The sequence below is a fragment of the Rousettus aegyptiacus genome, unplaced genomic scaffold (assembly GCF_014176215.1).
Source record: "Rousettus aegyptiacus isolate mRouAeg1 unplaced genomic scaffold, mRouAeg1.p scaffold_m13_p_2, whole genome shotgun sequence".
In the NCBI taxonomy this organism is placed as follows: domain Eukaryota; kingdom Metazoa; phylum Chordata; class Mammalia; order Chiroptera; family Pteropodidae; genus Rousettus; species Rousettus aegyptiacus.
Genome location: NW_023416295.1, coordinates 132,812,340 through 132,834,088, shown reverse-complemented (window position 1 = coordinate 132,834,088; position 21,749 = coordinate 132,812,340). Strand labels below are relative to the sequence as shown.

The 21,749-nt window shown below is 39.7% G+C and overlaps 1 protein-coding gene across 14 annotated transcripts in view; it reads left to right on the top strand.

The window, feature by feature from the left end:
• Positions 1-18,862, top strand: part of PCED1B (PC-esterase domain containing 1B) — a 113,089-nt gene extending 94,227 nt beyond the window's left edge. For 4 of the 14 annotated variants that reach the window (XM_016124486.2, XM_036236586.1, XM_016124481.2 and 1 more), the window contains one exon: positions 1,789-11,214. In XM_016124486.2, coding sequence (XP_015979972.2) covers positions 8,701-10,011 — 1,311 coding nt within the window. In that variant the 5' untranslated portion in view covers positions 1,789-8,700 and the 3' untranslated portion in view covers positions 10,012-11,214. Of the gene's footprint in view, positions 1-1,788; positions 11,216-18,382 lie in introns of those variants that run through there. The other 10 variants (XM_036236582.1, XM_036236583.1, XM_036236581.1 and 7 more) reach the window with 6 other exon arrangements.
• Positions 18,863-21,749: the final 2,887 nt, after the last annotated feature.

The window sequence follows — 21,749 nt, the reverse complement described above, 5'->3', positions numbered from 1 at the left end:
CTTAAAGAAGGAACTGAATTTCAGTAGAGGAAAGGATTAGGAAACTTTCAATGCTGAGTTGCAGTGCAAACATAAGAGGTGAGAAAAAGCCCTCTGGATATATACAAGCTCTGTAGTTCACCCATAGGCTTTGGGGAGATGCATAAAAGGAAGGATCATAGCCGAGGTTAAAGAACAAAGTCTATGAATGCAAAACATTGGAATTATGCTAGTATATCAAATGAAAGTGAAGATATGGAATTTGAAAACCTAGACGATAAAATTTTATGAGAGAAAACATATAAAATGAAAACAATACCATTTTAGAAAGTGTTTCAAAGTCAAAAGCTTTCTTAAGGCTTAAGAATAACTTACGGAAAGCAAAAAAGTTAACTGTGAAATCTAAAACAAAAGTGAAATTGGTCATTGCGCTCGGCTTCCCAAAATATATTGCAACATGTTCCTCTCTAAAGTATATTTTCAAGAATGATATCTTAATTTGTATTGCCAAGAAATAGTTGAACTGTTCTATATCCAAGCTATCATTCAAGGATTTTGATGTTTTCAGAATAATGGAAACAGCCACAGTCGTGAAAAATAAAAATGACTTGATCCAAACATTTCAGAAGCAGAGTTTATTTTCACCTCCTTATCGCCAGCCAGTACTTCAAGCATAAATTATATAGCAGCTATCCAAAAATGCACAGCAAGAATATGCTGCCATCATTCCCACTGAGAACCAATATTTACCTTTAGGAAGATCGTTCAAAGGTCGCAAGATTATCTTAGGAATTCAGCCACAGTTTGATGGGAGGATAAAAGGGCATCTAGAGAATTTAGAAGTGATAAGAGACTAAATTACTCCGTGCCCCTCCCCCCTCCCCCCCCCCCACCGGAACTTTTTTCTACTCACCTGAATATGTCTGGAACTCTGAAGACAAGTTTGGGCTAGCTAAATTTATTGAGCACTTAAAAATGTCCCAGACCTCACGCTAACGACTTTACATATGTTCATTTAATCCTTACTTCTTAAGAAATCCATAGTGTTATTCCATTTTGTTGATGAGGATTCTGAAGTGCAGAGGGATTACTTAACCTGCGCAAGGTCTCAGAGGCTAGTAAATAGTGGGAAAGGATATAAACCCAGGGGGTTGACTCCAGGGCCCACCCTCTCAGCCACAGTGCTTTAATACCTCAATTCGATCATCTGCATACAAATGGTAATTGGCAAGGGGACCATATAATTTATTTGCATCTAAACTGGGATGTGGGGGAGGCACTATTAATTATACTGACAAAATAAGGGTAAACCATGTGACCATCTTATTGACTGACCCCATGAGCGTGGATGAATTTACCGAAGGAAAGAATGTTGAAGAAAAGAAGAAAAGAGCTGATTAGTGGGCCTTGAGAAAGACCAACTTTTGGGAAATTGCCAGAAAAGGAGAAACTCACAAAGGATACTAGGGGAGGTGAGGCAGGCAACGAAGGTGTCAGACGCCCCAGCTGTTTTTCAGAGAGGTGTGGTCACCGATGTCCCTGCCCCCAGAGCTGGGAATGCAGCAAGGACCATGAAATGGCCATTGAAAGGAACAACAAGGAAATCACTGGTGATTTACTGACAAACATTTCTTCAGTTTGATGGAGTTGGAAGCCAAATTAAAGTAAAAAAGGAGTGAGTGGGAGGTGAGGACCCAGAGACAGCCAGAGCAAACAAGTCTTTTTAAGAAGTGGCCTTGAAGGGGAGGCAAAAGATAGGACTGTCCTGGAGGTGGAGTCCAAGAAGTTTCCTTTCTTTTTTAAAAAAAGAAACTAGAATCTGTTTGCATGCCTAAGGAACCAGCCAGAGGAGCCTGAAGAAGGTGGACTGCATAATCATCCCTTTTCTGGGGGGACATCCTGGAGCAAAAGTCCTGAGGCGATAGGAGGACGAGCCACCTGAGCTGAGGGATTACCTTCGCAACAGAGGAGGTACAGCTCTGCTCTGCCGCTGTGGAAGGCAAGAAAGGGGAACTTCGGGTCTGAGGATTTGAGGGAGGGAACTAAGAAGCAAGGTGCTTGGCTTTTCTCTAGAGCCACCTCAGGGAGGGATTGCTGTGGCAGAGGGTGAAAGGTGCCTGATGAATGGCAGGCCCTGTATTAGGCCCTGGATAGACTTCAATAGGCTCTCTTTTCATCTCACTATTATTCAGTGATGTAAGTGATATTGTCCCTTTATGACACAAGAGGAAACTGGCTCAGAATGTTGGGCAGCCAACCCAAGAGCATACAGCTGTTCGGGGCCAGAGTCCTAGTCTGACTTCAGTCTCTTGGAAGTGAAAGCCAGGTCACTGCTTTCTGGTATCTTTTCATTGGTGTTAGAGAGTAATAGGAAATTAGCACATGTACTTTAAATAATGGTTCGAGACTATAATATGGAAGTTTGTCATAGTCATTACATGATTGAAATCATATTTTGTTTATGTGAATTGATTTGATTTTTTACTTTAAGATATCCTGTGTAAAAGGCTTTCTTTTTTTAAAAAAGGGGGATATTTGAATAAAGGCTCCATAGTTTATTTTTTGTTTTTATAGAAGTTACTTATATACTAGGTATTCTGAACCCCCACTTCATTCATAAAGGATGCCACCTGCATTTCTTTCTATAGTTCATAGGAAATTTTGTTAGACTGTTACTATGGGAAAAATATACACCCTTAAGGATTTCTAAACGGTAATTTTTAGACTCTTAAAGTGTGGGAAATTCTTGCATTGATATTTTATTCCAAAAGAGTCACAGATTTAAGATGGTGGCTCTGAAGAATGGTACAGACACAAATTGGATATATCCACAGAGATTCCTGCCTCCACAAGGAAAACCTGTGGTTAAGTGGAGCCCCGTTTGAAGATCACTAGTGATGTTTCAATTTTCTATTTATGTCACTGTATCTGAGGTTCTACATGTGGTGTGTGAGGACTAACTGAATAGCCAAGTTAGAAATATGGGCCACACACGTTGGGGTAAGGTTGAGTGACTTAGGGGTGGGGTAGAAGAACCATGATAGTTGTTGGAGGTGTGAGTCAGATTTGCAGAATGACATCTGTCACAGCCCCAGATAGGCACAGGTGTTCTCTAAATTTTTACTGAATTACTTAATGGGCTGCGAAGCAGAGGCCTGTTTTGGAGGTGAGGTTATTTGAGATGGGAATTGGAATTGGTCTCTCCGTTGACTTTTTGGAAATAATTTTTGTTTCATTATTTACCATGTGCTTTCATGGTTGTTTTTTGTTTATTCGTTTTGTTTTGTTTTTAATTTTGCTCCTAAAACCCCTTTTTAGAATAGTAGGCCTGCATTATTTTCCCCATTTTCAGATTATGTAGAGGAGTGAATGTTAACTGAATTGACTAAAATCAATCCCCCATCCACAGGCCATTCATTAAGCTTTCCCAAAGAGAAGTTTGAATTGTTCGTTTCTGTTTTTTCTTTGAAAACTTTACGTGTGAAACTCGGTTTGATTTTTGACAAGTTTAAATTCCACTTAGAAAACTAACCAAATGCCAAGACATAGACAGCTAAGTTGTAGAGGTAAGTTCATGAAAAATAATTATTTTCTTATTTGTACTATCTATTGTGTTAAAATTTAAGGGGATATGGTAAAGTTCAAAGTATTGATTTGATCAGCAAAAATGCAGTTACAAGGAAATGAACTATTTATATTCTTAGTATAATGTCACATCATTAAGATGGTTAGTCATATGCAAGGAACTTCTAAACTAGTTACAAGTACTCCCTACAAGTAATCAAAACAACATCTAATTGTTACTGAGTACTTCTGATTTAAGGCTTCTCTGCAGGGTCTCTGGAGCAACTGGCCTATTTAATGTGTCACTCTTCCTGTAACTAAAGATCAATAAGAAAAGAAAGAAAATTAGCCTAATTTCTACAATACTTCGATTAATGAAAAACAAATGCTATGTGTTCTGTTTGTGGTAGTTATAAAGCAGTAGTAGTCAATGATTTATAAGCCATCGCTTAGGAAACTATCGAAAAATTAATTATCCCTGAACAGAAATCTAAGTAATTTATTATAGTAGTAGCCATTATTAATGCATATTTCTGACAGAGTTTTAGCCAAAAGCCAAATTTTCCATTGCAAACAGAAAAACATGGCACTGGTAATTATTTGAGGAATCATCATGCAACTCTTCAAAAACTGGTTTTCATTTGATGTTGGAATCACAGATTGCAAAGATCGTCTGTATAACCTCTCTCCCCCTTGGCCTTCCCTTACAGGGTTTGGTGCTTCATTTACATACATCAATTCTAGCTGCTAACTCCTCCTTTGATATTTTTACATGTCCACTTCCACGGTAGTCCTCTCGAGAAAAAAGACTGTGTTTTTAATCCTACTTCTTCCACCAAGCACCATATCTGGTTCTCAGAAATCCTGAATGAATGAATGAACGAATGAGGCAATCTATCTATAAAACAGCTACCAAAACTAATAAGTGAGTTTAGCAATTTAGAAGCAAAGAAAGAAGCCTAGGCTAAAAAGACCATTGATCTGTTTTCAAACCTCTTTTTTGTTTCAGTTTTATAGAGAAAAAGAGCTTTGAAAATATTTACCGACCTTTTTTTTAAGATGAGAGAAGATTTAGCTCTCCAAATTATTCTCCACTTCCTGCCTTAAAAAGTCCCCCCCCCTTTTTTTTCGTTGTTTTTGGGTTTATTTTTAATGTTTGGCGTCTTAGCTTAAAGATTTCTTTTCCACACCGATCGTCCTGAGGGTGTCAATCCTGCTAAGTTGTGGCGCCCTTTATCAAGAATTTCATGAATTTCCTTTCAGTTCCAGCTTCTAACTGGAATGTTTCTTCCCAGTCGCTTTCCCTTCTCATCTTTTCTATGGTCTTATCTGCACGTTCCACTGCAGAAGAGCAATAAGAAATTCTCAAGTGGACATTTTTGCCCCATTTTGGCTCTGAGCCCTTGGAGCAGCATCTGAGCTGGTTAAGTTCACTAATCAGGATACAGGGCAGCCGGAACACCTCAAACACCATGAGGCCCAGCTGTAGAGTTTTGTTTTGGTTATTCTAAAATTCAGATCTCTTAAGTTTGCATGTCTCTTGCTTGAGATTACCAAATAGGAGGAGAAAAATATACTCTTATTCACACACACCCCACCTCCACCCTCACTCCCTACCCCGCCCCCCAACACACACACACACACACACACACACACACACACACACAGCCAAATAGATATGGACCACCTCTCCTAGGCAGACTAAATGGTTGCCTGCCTATGCATACAGCACACCAAAAGACCCTTCTCCTGCCTGTCCCCCTGATAGGAGCCAAACTTTAGGATTCAGACTGGCCCGCAGGAGTTTCTGGTCTAAAAGAGGTCTCCTACAGAGCCAGATTTTGGAGTCAGTGGTTTTAAGTCTCAGCTCCATCACATCAATATCCTTTCCTATAAAAGGAGAATAATAAGAATTATCTTATAAATAAGATAACATTTGTAAGGCATTTAGCATCCAGTAGCCATTCAATAAATATTAATTTTGTTTTATTCAAAATCTTTCATTTGGATCAATCTCATTCAATCTTCACAGAACGCTGTTAGACAAGCAGCAGAAATACTGTAATTCTCTTTTTACAGATGGCTAACCTGGTTTTCTGAAACTTGCTCAGTAATAATAATAACTCTTTCCGTGCTTACATTGTTTTAAACACTTTACATTTAATATGAAGTGGGTACTAAAAGTCCCATTCAATAACTAAGGGAAATTAAGGCAGAGAAAGGCTGAATAACTTGTCCAAGGACAAAGAGATAGCAAACAGAAGAGCTGGGGTTGAGACCCAGTGTGTGTGGCTCCAAAACCAATGTTTTTCATCAGTATACTTAAGTGCCTCCATATCCCACTGCTTTTTTAAGTAATGGATTTGACTCACATTTGTGACTCCAAGTCTAGGGTACTTCACATCTAGAGAAGAAATCCATTAGGCCAAGTTAGCAAAAATAGCGCTGAAGGAGACAGCACTAGGTTATCAGATCTGCCAACCTTGAAAAGAGAACTCTAATAGCAGGAGTTATGTTCAATACCCCAGGGGACTAGGCACAGAATATGACCAGAGTGTCAGCCCACATAGGAGGGCGCACAGAGCTGGTGGCATAGGAACCCTGGTAAAAGGTCTCCCCTGCACCTTTATACTTTAAAGGCTTAGGTTTGGGGTAAAGAAATTCTGTTCACAAAGACTCATGAAATTCCACAGCCCTTGTTCATTCTGTTTTCATGGCACTTAGCACTCTCTACTTTGTGTTACAGTTATCAATGAATATTTCTGACCTGCTTGTGAAGGAGATCAGGTTTAACTCATTTTATATACCCCATGTGGAGCATTTAGTAGGAGCTTAATAAGTGTGAGTTGGACAAACAAATAATTATAAACAAATGAACATGACCGCATCCCAAAGGGATTTGGAGTTTGCTTTAATTAAGTTTCATTTTGTTGCACCACAGTGAGCTAAATCCTATTTTTATGCTTTTTTTTTTTTTTTCTGATAGCAAAAAACATTTGAATAAAGATTCTTTGGGAGGAAATAAGAATATTTTCAACTGCTCTCTTAGGGCAACTCTTACATGTAAGGTAAACGTGGGACACCCCGAGAAGTTTTAAAAGCAAGCCTTTATTGGGAGAGCACTCCCGGGCGTGGTTCGCTGGTCCCGAGAGGAAGGGGGCCAGGGAAATCGCACCCTGAGACGGGAGGGTGTAGTTTTTATAGGGCTATGTGGGGATAGGGTACAGAATTGGACTTTGAAGCCCATATCAGGGAGTGTTAATTGGGCCCAGAGGCTGTTAGGGTCGTGGCGCCTGGGCTTTAGGGTGGGCCTAAGTCAGTTGAGCATCTGGATTCTATCTCAGTCGGGAGTCTGGATCCTTGTACCAGGCCGAGAAGTTCCTAGGCAGACATCTGTTTATCCCTCCCTCCCGTGACCCAACATTACAGTCTACCAATTTTCATGTTTTTATTTTTGTACTTATACCCATTTAAAACCACAAATAGTATAGCTTTTAAAAACTGAATGTTATTTAATAATAGCTATCTACCCACACCTATTAAGATGTTTACTAATGCATAAAAGCCTACGAATATCAAGCCGCAGTGAATTTTAACAGCTTTTGTGTAAGTATGCAGTGAGTGCCATCCTTCTCCCCATCTGAGATGTGTTAGTATTGAAGTATGTTTCTACCTTTTATTCATTAGTGAATATGGCTGTAAATAGCAGCTTGCAATAAACTCCATCTTAAGTTTTGAAGATGAGTTTAACTTTTAACATTTTATTCAATGTGCTGAGGAGGAAAAAACATTTCCTCTACCCTATTAGGTTCCGTTTTTGGGGCCCTGTGACTAAACTAACAAAAGATAGGTTAGCAGAAGAAAAGGCACACAATTTTTATTAGTATTTATGTGCACTAGAGTTCGCAGATAAGAAATGAAACTCAAAGGAGCAGTTAGATTCAGAGGCTTATATACCATTTTAACAAAGGGAAAAGGGTTTGAGCTTCAAGGAATGATAGATCGTGGAGACATAACTAGGAAATATATGGAGGAACTAATGAAAATCAGGGCTATTTTAGTAAGATTTGTACATATAAACTATTTTGGTGTTGACAACTCTCTGACTTCTACCTTGACCCTTCTCTCTGGTGGGAGAAGGGGCACCTCCCTCTAAGGGAAATTTATACACTGCTTTTAGGCAGATAAGGGGAGTGCAGAGAACTTACTGTGGCCGTTGATTCCTCCTCTCAAAATCTTCTTTATGCCAAAATGGCATATTTTGAGGTGGCACAGTCTGATCTCCTTCAAATGGAAAGCAAAGAATATTACAGCTGAAACGTGAATTATTTCAAATTTTATTTATTTTTTACAAGTCTTATTGGTAAGCAACAGCTGCTTCCTTGTTAAAGAAATCTGTTTTTATAACGTTTTCTGACCTGGCACATGTACTCTTCCTACCTGCTGCATTTCATTGAATTCTTTCTATGTCGTTCAAAGTAATATAAGGTTACATAAGGAATATTTACAAAAAAAGGAGGAAAGCAAATCCATAATCCTACTATTAACGGCTGTGTTTTTTGCACATATTTTTCAATGTTATCTATGCATACCTATTTCATATAGTTTCACTGATATGGGGCACACATGTCAGTAAGTTCTGTAAGAACCGTATCACAAACATTCTCCATATTTATTCCCAGTCCTCATTATTTGGCAGCTGTGAAGTTTGCCTGACCATTCTCTAGTTGTCAATACATCTGGGCTGCCTTCCCAGTGGTGGATTGTCCCTCCAGTGGGGAGAGGGCTGGCCGGGTTGGCCCCTCCTGGCTGGTGGAACCTGGGCCTCCAAGAGCCGCCGGCAGTTCAGTGATCAAGTCCCAGACCTCAGCTGAGGACAGGCCCGCAGGGCTTCTGGCTCAAGGCTCCAGGCTCCCTCCTTGTTCTTTCTCTCCCCACTCCCAGCCTTAAGGCGGAGTTCTGTCCTGCAGGCTTCCTGGGCCAAAACTCCATTCCTAGTCCCAAGTCCTACCCACATAGCAGGCCTGCCGAGGGTGGGTCCCTCCGAGGGCGGGTCCCTCGGGCGGGTCCCTCCCAGCTACTCTCTCCTTCTGTCCTAGCTATCTGCAGACCCATCCGTGTTCAAAGAAAGGAGCTAGCCCGCTTGCCCTGGGCATCATGGTCCACTTGCTGTCCTCCGAAGTGCGGCAGCTGCTCCACAACAAATTCGTCGTCGTCCTGGGAGATTCCGTCCAGAGGTCCGTGTACAAGGACCTGGTGCTCCTGCTGCAGAAAGATTGCCTGCTCACTCACAGACAGCTCAAGGTCAAGGGGGAGATGAGCTTTGAACAGGACGAGCTGGTGGTCGGAGGCCAGAAGAGCCCCATGCACAACCGCACCAGCTACCGCGAGGTCCGCCAGTACTGCTCCGGCCACCATCTGGTGCGTTTCTACTTCCTCACGCGCGTCTACAACGAGTACGTTCAGGCCGTCTTGGAAGAGCTGCAGGCCGACAAGCACAGCCCGGACGTGGTCATCATTAACTCCTGCCTCTGGGACATCTCCAGGTACGGACAGGACTCCGTTAGGAGCTACCGGAAGAACCTGGAGAACCTGTTCCGGCACCTAGGCCAGGTGCTGCCGGAGTCATGCCTCCTGGTGTGGAACACGGCCATGCCGGTTGGCGAGAAAATCACCGGGGCCTTCCTCCTGCGGGAGCAGCAGTCCTTGGCCCTCCGCCTGAGACTCGGCGTGATCGAAGCCAACTTCTACAGCTCTGCTGAGGCGCAGAAGCACGGTTTCGACGTGCTGGACTTGCATTTCCACTTTCGCCATGCGGAGAAGCACCGGCAGGGAGACGGCGTGCATTGGAACCAGTACGCGCACCGACAGCTCTCCCAGCTCCTGCTGGCTCACGTGGCCGACGCCTGGGGTGTGGAGCTGCCCACCCGCAACCCGGTGGGCAAGTTTGTCAAGGAGGGCCGCGCGACGGGAGAACCTGGCCTGGGAGTCCAGAGGCAAGGCCAGGCCAGCAGAGATCCACAGGTCTTGCTCCCGACTCCATCGTTGCCTCCCCGCAGGCTGCGCCCCCTGCTCCCGCTCCCGACTCCCCGCCTACCCCTGCCCCCACTCCTGCCCGCACAGCCCCGACCCATTTCCCCGCACCCAGTGACGTCCCCCCAGTTCTTGCTCTGTCCCCAAGATACCTATTTTAATTCAGACCATTCTTTCCAGTCAGATCAGTTCTTAAACTATTTCCATTCAGATGTCCCCTCATCTACCCAGACAGGATTTGACTTCGAAGCTGACTTTACGTTTAGTCCCCAGCCACCCAGGCCCTCCTTCCCCACACCTTATCAGCAGTGGGCCCCTGTGGTTCATAGGGGTTTTCCCCGGAATCTACCTCGTGGCCCCTTTGTGCCCTGGAGACGGCGACCCAAATCTCACAGGAAGCGGACCCCAGCCCTCCCAGAGCCGAGGCCTCATTAGACTGACTGGGACCTTTTTCCTCCGCATGAATATGGACTGGACAGATCACCTCGCTCTCCGTAAACCGACTGATCTTGTTAATGTAAGCCATTGATCCATACTTGGACTTCTTTTTGTTCTTTGCTGTTACTAGCAATGGCAGGGAAGAGCAGTCTGACCCGGTCTTGTTGGCATGGCCTCTTCCTCTACTCTCTAGGGGTGACCACGTGTTATTCCTGCCTCCCCACTCCCTATTCTCTTGTCATTTTATAAGCATAAAATTAAAATAAAGGAGTGGTTTCACAAAAGTATTTGTGGGTTTTGTGTGTGTCTTTATTTAATGGTGCCTTTCCTTACCATTAAATAATTAGCCTCATAAGAGCAAGGACAATAGCTGCTGAATGAATAGCCGGGGTGTCTACTTGGTAAACTACCCAGAATGAATTTGTCTATAAAATATTCGAGGGTTTCCATAAATTTGAAAATCATTGTAGCACATCTGAAGGATATTGCCAAAACAGTATCATGATGACATTCCAAGGATTCTAGAAAGGTAGTGACTGCATGTCAGAATTTGTCAGAAGGTCCCAGCAAAGTCAGGAGCAAGATCGCTGAACAACTTAAATGTTCTAATCTGCAGGGGAGACCAGTGCACCAGACTCTGTGATTTGGTGTCCTCAGCCTTTGAGATGAGCCAGTTGCCTTCGTTCTGGCTTTCCATTTCCCCAGTAAGACAAAAGCAGCATTTAACTGCTGGTGCAAGTAAGCTGATACATTTAGTATTTATATTTTGTGGATAAACCAATAAACTGCTGTTTTGGTTTATAGTTGTCTCTCGTGAGTTATTATGTATTATTCCTCCTTAATCTGATTTCACTTGATGAACTACGGGGAATGAGTTCTTAGATACACAGTGCTGAGGACCTAACACGGAATCAATGAGGAAATCACTCTTACAGATTAAATTGCACCAATTACTTAAAATCCTGTTTCTCACAGATGGGTAGAAGTGCAAGTAGACTCAGACAGGGACAATCTTTTCCTCCCCAGGTATGTTAATTTCCTATGGCTGCTGTAACAAGTAACACAAATTTGGCCGCTTAAAATGACACATATATATCTCTACATTTGTGAAGCTTCAAAGTCCAAATTCATTACCCTAGAGTACAATTACTATGTCCTACGCTGTCCTACATGATCAGGCTTCTGTCTGCCTCTGCAATGTGCATCTTAAAAAAAAAAAAAAAAAAAAAAAATTATTGTGGTAAAATACACATAGCATAAAACTTAACATCTTAATCATTTTTTTAAGTAAACAGTTCAGTGGTATTAAGTATATTCACATTGTTGTACAACCATAATCTTCTGGAATTCTCTTCATTGGTCCTTATGTTTTCAACGACATAGGACTTCTTACTGTTCGTAGAACATGCCAAGCTCTTTTATAACTTGGGCCTTTGCACTTGCTATTCCCTATGCCGAGAATGCTCTACATCCCCAACCTGCTAGTAGTTTGGATATGTAATTCTTCATCCTTCCATCCACACCTCCCAAGTCACCTCCTAAGAAGCCTTCCATTGTCATTTAATCTAAAAGTACCTTTAAGATCTATTACAGTACACTTTACTTCTTTTGTGCTGCAAACCCTGCTCAGCAGTGTCTTTAGTAGTTGCTTGCTTGTTAGCCTCTGCAACTAGAATGTAAGCTCTATGAATCTAGGTCACTATTGAATTCCCAATGGCTACTAGCACAATGCCTGGCAAAGAAGATGTCCAAGTATATTTACTTGAGTTAAATATTCGAGAACATAATTAATTCATATTGTGTACTCAAGTAAGAAAGCAATTTATATTAAAATCAAGCTGTATTTGATTACTTTTCTTAAGAAAATGTCTACAGAACTCTCCCATAACTTTACCTAAATCATCCTGGGTGGCCAATGTCCCCAAGACTATCCCACCCTCGCTAGGGTAAGAGCCTGATAGCACTTCAGTGGGTGCTTGCATTTAATTTCATACATATCCTGTCCTTTATCTTCCACTTTAGAGCTTTCTTCTTTGCTCATTTTTTCTATTGTCATCCTGCTCCTTAAATCAAGACACCTAGCAATGCAATCAAGCTATTGTCTGGTAAAAAGAACCTAAATTATTCAAAACTTATGAGAGAAATTATTGCTTTTTTGTTAAGACTTAAAATGCAGGTCTCACACAGCCTATCCTCCAACCTCGACAAATGACAGCACTCAGAGCTTTTTATACTTGACTCGTCTCAAGTTTTCTGGAAAAAGAAAAAAAAAGAGTGAAATTAAAGATTAAATTGACGTTATCCAAGCAACATAGGTTTCTTACAATATTCTTCCTATAATAAACTATGTTACACCGAAGGCTGAAACTTTAAAGCTGTAACTATATTTTTTCCGTAAGTACAAGCAAAGCAAAGCCCAGCACTTGAAAATAAGTGGAATCTGACATGCTGCCATGGGAGCAGAGTCGGCCCTCTCGCCCATGTTATTCATGCAGGGCCCTAGCACTGACCCCACAGGCAACATTACATTCTGGAGTGGTACGCAGTAGCAGCTCCATCTCTGACAGCTTTGTGTTCACGAATTCTGCAAAGGTGAGTTGTTCTGAAAACTTAAGATAGTTGGACTCATGTCAGAAAGGATTTACTGTTGTTTTAAACTATTTTATATATGTTTCTACAAACTGTAGAAACTATTCTCATCCCTACAACTTCAAGAAAGTCCTCTGTCTCTGTATGCTTAATTTATAGATATATTTTTCATAAGGTTTATCCATTAATCTTTAAAGAAACATTTTCTAAAACATGTCCCTTGAGTCATAATCTTTATTCATGCATTCTATGGGCAAAGATTCTTACAAAAGGATTTATTCTATAATTGCCCCATGTGGGAATTCACAATGAGTTTTAATGGATTAGAGGCTCTGAGAAGTTCTGCATGAAATAAACTTGATTAAATGTGTTTAACCAAGCATTTCCCAGATTTAACCACAGACCATTTTCATATGCAGCATCTTTTAAAACATGTTTTGGGAAGTATTGTTCTAGAAAATACCAGATAATATAGTTGGAGTAAGTGAAAAGGTTTGTTAATGACATTTTATATTCTAATCCCTCTTTCAATTGATTGTTATAATAATCTGTACCCAAATATGGGCTAATATTCGCTAGGTAAGCTTAGCACAAGCCTTAGATTCGCTAGTTAATTGAAGTGGGATAAAACGAACCAGGAATGATTGACCTTTTCCTCTGAGGTGGGGAAAGCAGGGGTCAGTACACCTTGATTACAAGTATTGGGGCATGTCCAGTCCAGCCAGCAGAATGTGGTGTGGAAGGAAGGTGTGCCACTCCAGTTGCTTGATACATGGCACAGTGTGAAAGATTATTCCAAGATGTATTTCAGGGGAGCATCGTAAGTAGTGAATAAACAGCATTCTGAAACTGAGCAGACAGTCATTCAACACAGCACCCGCTGTCATCATGTCACAGCTTTGTTAGGAGCAGGACTAAATCCCTAGGAAAGTGCTTGTCCTTGAAGAACAAGAGCACTAACAAGAGCTGCTGTGGCAGAGCCAGACATCTCCACCAAAGAGGAGATACAACCAGGAGATGAGGTGTGTGGCAGCCAGTCTGGGCTCTGGACTGGCGCCCTTCATCATGCTCAGTGCTGCCTTTCAGACCCAGCTGGTACATGCCTTACTGAGCTTGGCTTCTTATCTTCGCTTCTCTCTTTCTTCGTATCTTCACTTCTCACTTTCATGTCTACATAGCATGGACTAATTTTTGATCTTATGTTTTGTCTTAGTAATTAATCACATTGATCCTTTTCCTACCATCTACTCTTCCCTATCTGCACCATGTATTAAGCCAGTGGTCCTCAAACTTCAGGGTGCATCAGAATATCCTATCCTGGTGGGCTTGTCCAAACACCACTGCTGCTGTCTTCCCCCAGGATTTCTGATTCAGTATGTCTACAGTGGGGCCCAGGAATATGCATTTCTAGTAAGTGTCACACTTTGAAAACCACCAAAGAAAAATGTATAAGTCATGTAATTCTGGTCATATAGACAGAACCTAAATTTATAATCATTGTTAATATTTTACCACTTTTTTTTCTTGTTTCTGAAGTAAATTATTTCATAATATTTCATCCCTAAATATTTCAAATGTGAGAAATAAGGACATTTTCCTACATAATGCAAGATAAGTATCATATCTATCAAAACTAACAATATCTTTTGGCTATCATCTGATAGACTGAATGTTTATGTCCTCCCAAAATTCATATGTTGAAACAGTACCCCCATAATGTGATGGTATTAGGAGGTGGGACTTTTGGGAGAAAATTAGGATTAGATGAGGTCACGAAGGTGGAGCTCTCATGAATGGAATGAGAAACCTTATAAGGTTAAAAAGAGAGCTTGCTTCTTCTCTCTGCTCTGCCATCTGAGGATACAAGGAAAAGTTAGAAAAAGAGGGCCCTCATCAGAATTCGACCATGCTAACACCCGTGCCCTTGGATGTCCAGCCTCCGGAACTGCGAGAAATAAATTTCTATTGCTACTCAGTCTACAGTACTTTATTATTATAGCAGCTTGACGTGACTAAGACAGACACTCAGTCTCAAACATGTTTTCTACAGTCATTCGAATTGGGATCCATTAAAGAATCACACGTTGCATTGGTTATTATGTGTCTGAATCTCTTAATCTTGAAGAGAACTCAAAACATGCTCTCTTTTTGTCACAACATTGATTCATTGAAAACATTTGTCCTGTAGAATGTTCCACTTTTCTGAGTTCATCTAATGATTTCATCATAATGTCATTTAACTTTTACTTTATCCCTTGTGTTTTCTGTAAAGTAAACATTAGATTCAAAGTTTTGAGTAGATGTAAGTTAAATATTTTTGGTAAAATATGTCACAGGTAAGGTGTTATACAGGAGATATATAAGGTGGCTTCCCAGTGTTCTATGCTAAGATTGATCACCAAAGGGTGACAGCTGGAAGCCTGCATTTTAAAGCTGGGTTTTCCCATTTGCAACTTGTGTGATGCACTGGTACCATGTATGGGTGATGCACTGGTACCATGTCGATATTCCAGTTCTTCATCAATCTTTTACTTAATGACTTTAGCACCCATTGATGATTCTTTCTTGAAATTGTGATTTCATTAAGGGTGGAAAAATGTTAATTTTCTGTTTTTCCATTCCTCGTACATTTCTTAGCTGACATTCTTTTGTAAAGAAGAGATTTTTTTTTTCCTCTACGAGAGCTATTGGGTTACTCTGAGATACGTTTCCTATAGAAAAGCCCAGCCACCATGAGATATGACAGTGAGTACAACTGGAGTCTACTCTCAGACTCCTCCTTTCAACCATCAGGGACTCTACAAACAAAGACCCCTCAGGTGCAGGGGAAAAGACATGATACTGATCATCTGAAATGTGGTTTTTAGATAGATGCCAGGTCTTTGAAACAACCCAAGAGCCCTAATATCAACATTTGGAAATAAGCTCAGAGTTAGACGGGCAGCAAGTGTACTGACCAAGTGAAGAAGAACCTGAAGATAGAGGACAAGTTGTCTTGGTTTTCCAGATGGGAAGAAGGAAACATCTGGGGATTGGGTAAGACTCAATAAAACCAACCCAGAGAACCAGATGATAAATGGACATTAAAAGTGGGAAGTGCTCCTTTGTGAAGTCATCTTCATCTTGAGAATGTATCTTTCCAATCGACCAATAAATAAATTACACATCAAAGTGAGGGTGTTATATAACAACGTCAATTGGCAAATGATATTCTAGTCTCTTATTAGTTTATTGGCAAATATATATTTAACTAAATGAAAATGTTTATTAAGTAGTACATTAAATTTTCAGGGCTAGAGATAAAATTTAGATAAGAAAGCCATATTATATAAGGTTATTTAAGGAAATTGTTACTTGGGTCAATTAACTTAAGAATGCTTTACTAAGTTATTTCTTAATACTATGTTCTCAATATTTTCCTCTGAAATACTTCTAATGGTGGAAGACACTGAGTCTGTCTCTACAGGTCAGCTTGCAGCAGCCTATCACAAAAGTTACATTTGTTTCATGTCTCATATTAAAATATTAACTGGATAATAGAATCAGTGCTACAGATACAATGGGATTCAGGATCTTAATCTATGAAATAGGAGGATGATAGCACCTACCTCATAGGATTATTATGGGTGGACATAAGCTGAGTTAATATTTGTAGAGCCCTTATAACTGTGATTGGCACACAGCAATATAAAAATATTTGTTAAATAAAATTGAAGATTTATTTCAAATTCATCCTATTGTTTTAACTAGCACCATATATTCACTTCTCAGAGTATTAATTACCCAGTTTGAATGTGATTTTAGTATTTAAGGCCATAATTATGGTTGGAGTAGGAGAAAAAAGAGAATCTGAATGTTTGAACTTGGTTAATAAAGGGATCAAAGACCTGGGGAAATGAGCATGAAGCCATGGAGCTGACACAGGGCAGCAGAGCAGCCAGGCAGGTTTGTGGTATAGCAATCTAGCAAACATTTCAGAGCACGGGCCATAGGCCAAGTACTGAGGACTGTGGGAAGTATAAACAGTTGTTGAGATGATGTACAGTGTTCCTGAGGCCATTTTCATCAGAATCACCTAAGGTTGTTTGTTAAAAATGCAGAGTATGTGGCTCCACCCAGGACACACATGGTCAGAATTGCTAAGGACAAGCCAAGTAGCCAATTCCTTACGTAACTAGTATGTGAAAACCATTGTTGTAAGGGATATGTCTTAGGGTCAATGCTCTTTTCTCCTTACAAAAATAAATTTAAAATATAATTTTTAAAAATGTAACCTCTTCATCATGACAGAATAGCCTAGAATTGGGAGCCGGGGGAAAATTTAACAATCATCTAGTCCAGTAATTCCTAACTCTGGTAGCATGTTGCAGTAACATGAAAAATTAAAAAAGAAAGAAAATACCAGTAAACAGACTCTATCCCAAACCGATTAAATCAGGAATTCTGAGGCAAAAACCTATACATGAGGTATTTAAAAACTCACTAAGTATTTTTCATTTTTTATTATTACGATGGGTGTGATAAAATCTTTCTAAATATTTGTAATATGCAGCCGGTATTAAAAATCACAAATGGGACTCAATCTCCTCATTTTGCAGATGAGATAACTGAGGACTTAGAAATTAAATAACTTGCTTAAGATGGTAGAATACTCTTAAAAAGGTAATTGTAATGGATAGTTACAAAATAGACATGGAGATAAAAGTGTAGCATAAAGAAAATAGTTAATAATGTTGTAATAAATATGTGGAGGGGAAGCGGGTACTAGATTTAGTGAGATGATCACTTTGTGAGTTATATAGATCTCTAATCACTATGCCGTACAATTGAAACTAATATATTATTGCAGGTTAACTATAATTGAAAAAAACTCATTGAATTGTAAAATATAAATATGAGCAACTAATTGTCTATTACATTTCAATAAAGCTGGAGGGAAGGGGGAGGTAATTGTATAAAATAGACTAGCTATACACTAGTGCTATCTTTATCAGAATAAAGATAATGACTCATGAGTAAATTGTGGAAACGATCTAGTGCTTCCTGACTAGAATTCTAAAAAAAAAAAAAAAAAGAAATAGAATAAGACATATCAGAGTACCTATTAAGTAGCAATGATATTAATTCATCATGAGGTGTGTGTGAGTGTTCTGTGACTTGACGTTAAATGTGATTTTTATTATAGGTTGTTGTCAAAAAAAAGTCGGAACATCCTGTTCTAGAGTTTCCTTATAATTCTATTATCTAAGATTAGCAGCCACTGTCTGGATACTTCTCGGTACAGGAGAAACATAGCTGCCCGCTCCGTCTGGTAAATAGCTCATAGAGAGGGTTTGGGTGGAACTGAGGTAAAGAACATGGGCTTAGGGACATAGACACCTCTGGGTAAATTGATTCTATGCCTTTTATTGGTGATGAGAGATTGTGCAAGAACCTAAACTCTATGTAGCTCAGCTACTTAAACTTTAAAATGAAAATAATAATGCTCACCTCACAGGATTGCTAGTTTTGAATGTCAAAATATCTATAGAGCACATAGCATGATGTCTGGCATATAGTAAATAGTTAAAAATATGAGCAATTAAAAAATATATCTGTTATCTATCATTTCTTGACTCAGAGGAAAAGAACTAAAAATGTACCAGGATTACAATAGTCTTCGGAGGGATGTGCGTTCTTGGGTCTAACATTTATTTTGGAAGCACAAAAGCCAAAACATAACTAAAGTAACTGCTATACCAGACAAAATATCAACAACAAAAATTTTCTGTTTTCACAGAACTGAAAATTCTGGTGCCAAGAAGATACCGACTTATCTTGGAAACAAAATCTTTTTTTTTTTTTTTTTTTAAGAATGGCCTTGTCTTACAGAGAAGCACAAGTCAAGTATGCCATCAGCCATTCGATGTGGTGGCTTGTTTCATTTCATTCTTATAGTTTCCTTCTTTCTAGAAAGAAACATATTGATCAATACCTGCACGAAAAAAAATTTGCATTTTTTTCCAGTGGCTGGATCCCGAATAAAAAGAAAACTTGGGCTATTGGCCCAAGGCCTCCCCACTGTTGCTCATGGACCTCACGTTCCTTTCTTTGCTCAGATCCCTCAGGTGACCACAGAGGTGTCTCGGGTTCAGCTCTCCACTTCTAATATGCATCTCCTCAATCAGGGAATAAATTCCACCATACTTATTCATTCTTCAATCTCCATTTTGTGAAGTTTCAAATGCTCGAGCTGTTCCTAATTTCTTTTCAGTGTGATAATTATATTGTAGTTATATTTTTAAAGAGTCCCTACCATTTATAGATATACTCTGAAATATTTATGGGTAAAATGAAAATATATATATATATATATAGCAATAGTAACCATTTTAAATAGATATTTAAAGATGTGCCTTTAGATCAGAACTGACTTGACTCCTGGTTCTATCCAGCACTACTTATTAGATTTCTCAATTGAAATCATAATTCTCAACATCATCACTTGATAAAATATCTAGTATATGGCAGGTTTTTAATTCGTTCTTTTACATTAATGATAGTGAAACAGGTTATATGGGATTAGAAAGCAATTTCAAATCTTTTTCTATAGCGTCCTGACCAAGAGAGTACTACTCAGAAATAATTGACAAATTTATACACACTTCTAGAGTATTGTCCTCACTACTCAGCCATTCTTGACTTAATCTTTTGTTGATTTCTCTATTATATTTCCAAAATGGCTATTCTGAATCTCATCTACTTTTTAAGCCCTCATGTCTTTCCTAAAGACATAGTAGAGACAGGGCAAAGTCAATCCAAGTTCCTCATTTTCTCTTCGTATGCTTCAGAAGTCTATGTGATCTTTTACTTATATTTTTTATTCATTTACTCATTTATTCATTCAAAAATGTTTATTAAACACTTATTTTGTTCCAGGACGAGGTGCTGAGGATACAACAGTGAAAAGATGGACACAGCTCCTTCTCTATGAGTACTTAAGAGACCTTTTGAACATCTCTTGGTAGATTTACCATCCTTTCATCCTTTCCATCTCTCTCTTCCTTTCAAAGACCAGTGGCCTCCATAGTCCTTGGAACTTGAAAGATTAAGTCTCTTCAAGTTAAAATAAAAAACAAAAAACAAAAACTACATGTTTAAGGTTAAAATTGACCTGGGCTCAACTCATTGCTCTACCACTTAGTAGTTACATAACTTTGAACAAGTTAAGGACTCCCTCTGAGCTTATGTCCTGATCTGCAGAATAAGAATAATAATGTCCCATTCATAGAGTTGTGGGAAGATGAGAGATAAATATAGTACAAAGCTGAGTAAAACACCTGGCATTTGGTAGACACTTGAAAACCGTAGTTGTCATTATCATCACACCATCAATTCCCTCCTCTTTCACATACATCTTTAATTTTTTTTCTCAGTTGTTTTTCTCCTCTACCTACCATGAAGATGCAGCCACACCATAAAACCCTGCCCAGAAGATCATGGGGGCCACATAGGGGCTTTTCTTCCCAGATCTCGGTAAACCTAGTTCCATTGGAAGAAAGGTGTTCCCTTCCCAAACCATCATCAGAAGTATACCTTTTTCCATATCTATTTCTGTCATAGATGTGTTTTTCTGTGTCTCTCATTCTAAGAATGAGATGCTGATGATGAATGTATACATACAGGACCTATACGGGCCCTGGGACCTCAGAGAAAGAAACTTTACTTCAACTAGCTCTCACCACACTCAATTATCAGACTTGGCCCTTTTTGGTTGCATTGGGAATAATGATCGGCACATAAAATATAGGGATTTAGCCAGAAAAAAATAATAATAAAATATAGGGCTTTTAACTTTCAATAAAGTATTTTCAACTGTCCTTTTATCTTCTACTCACGCTTCTCCAGTAGATTCATAAAACTGCCCTTCACAGGTTGGTTAAACTACTTACCCAAAGACAGGCAGGACGGTAGTGGCAGAAAGAGTTGCCCCAGAGTTTCTGGAATCCATTAAACAGATGGTAAGTGTGTAAAGGGAGAAATGAGGTAAAATAAGAGGACAAAAATTTAAAGAGAATAGAGGAAAAAAATAGGGCTTATAAGGGCTAAAATAGCTTTATAAATTTTTTTTAGGCAAATGGTCTTGATCTATTTTAGAAATCCTTTAAAACATCATTCATTCATTCATCATTGATTGCTCACGTACTGGGTGCCCCATACAGTAGTACTGGGCAAAAGGATACAAGAAAGATGTGAAAATCCACATTCCAAATTGCTATCACTGGGATTGTGTTATAAACTCAAGGAGCTTCAAGTTAGCCTACAGTATTTCTCTGTAGAGATATCACAAATGATCTCATTTTATCACGATTCCATCACTCTGGGAGCCACAGTACATTTTCTGCAGCAGAGTCCTAATCTGTTTCTAGCTTAGTTACCTCTTGTCCTGGAATCCTAGCCCCATCATGGGATTCAAACAACACTGTGAAGAAATGTGCTCTTTGTAAGAAATTATCTGACTTCATTTCAAGAGCTTGATTTTTTTTCTCTGCTACATTCATGTGAATTGATCAAAGAGAATGGAGAATGGAAAAACAGCCCGGGGGTATCTAGAAGCAGAACTCTTCACCTTGGGCTCAACTTTAAAAATATATATTGATACAAGGCCATGGCTGAGACTCAGATGTTTCTGGAAAGTGAAGTTTGAGAATAACCCTCCCCTGATGGCTGAGGAGTCTCCTAGGAAAAAGATTTGAACTATGCACATATGAGGGAATTAGACATGCATGCATATGTGCGTGCATGCATGCGTGCGTGAGTGTGTGTGTGTGTGTGTGTGTGTGTGTGTGTGTGTGTGTGTGTAAAGAATGCCAGTGGTTCCAAAACAGCTAGATTACAGGGAGAATGACAGGGACTACTAAGGAAGAATGCACCATGAGGAAGGAAGGCTCTGGCCCTGGGAGTTCAGGGTGCTGGTGGTTCTAGAAATGAGGAGCCTTATACTAGAAGTCAGCTTTACTGACATCAGGTACAGGAGGACTCTACCTCTAACAGCAATGAATTGTGGGATTTCAACCTCACACGCAGACGTTAATTTTGGCCACATCGACCTGGGGTTAGGAAAAATCTTCTAACTCAGTGGCGCCCCTGTCAACCTTTCAGGTAAG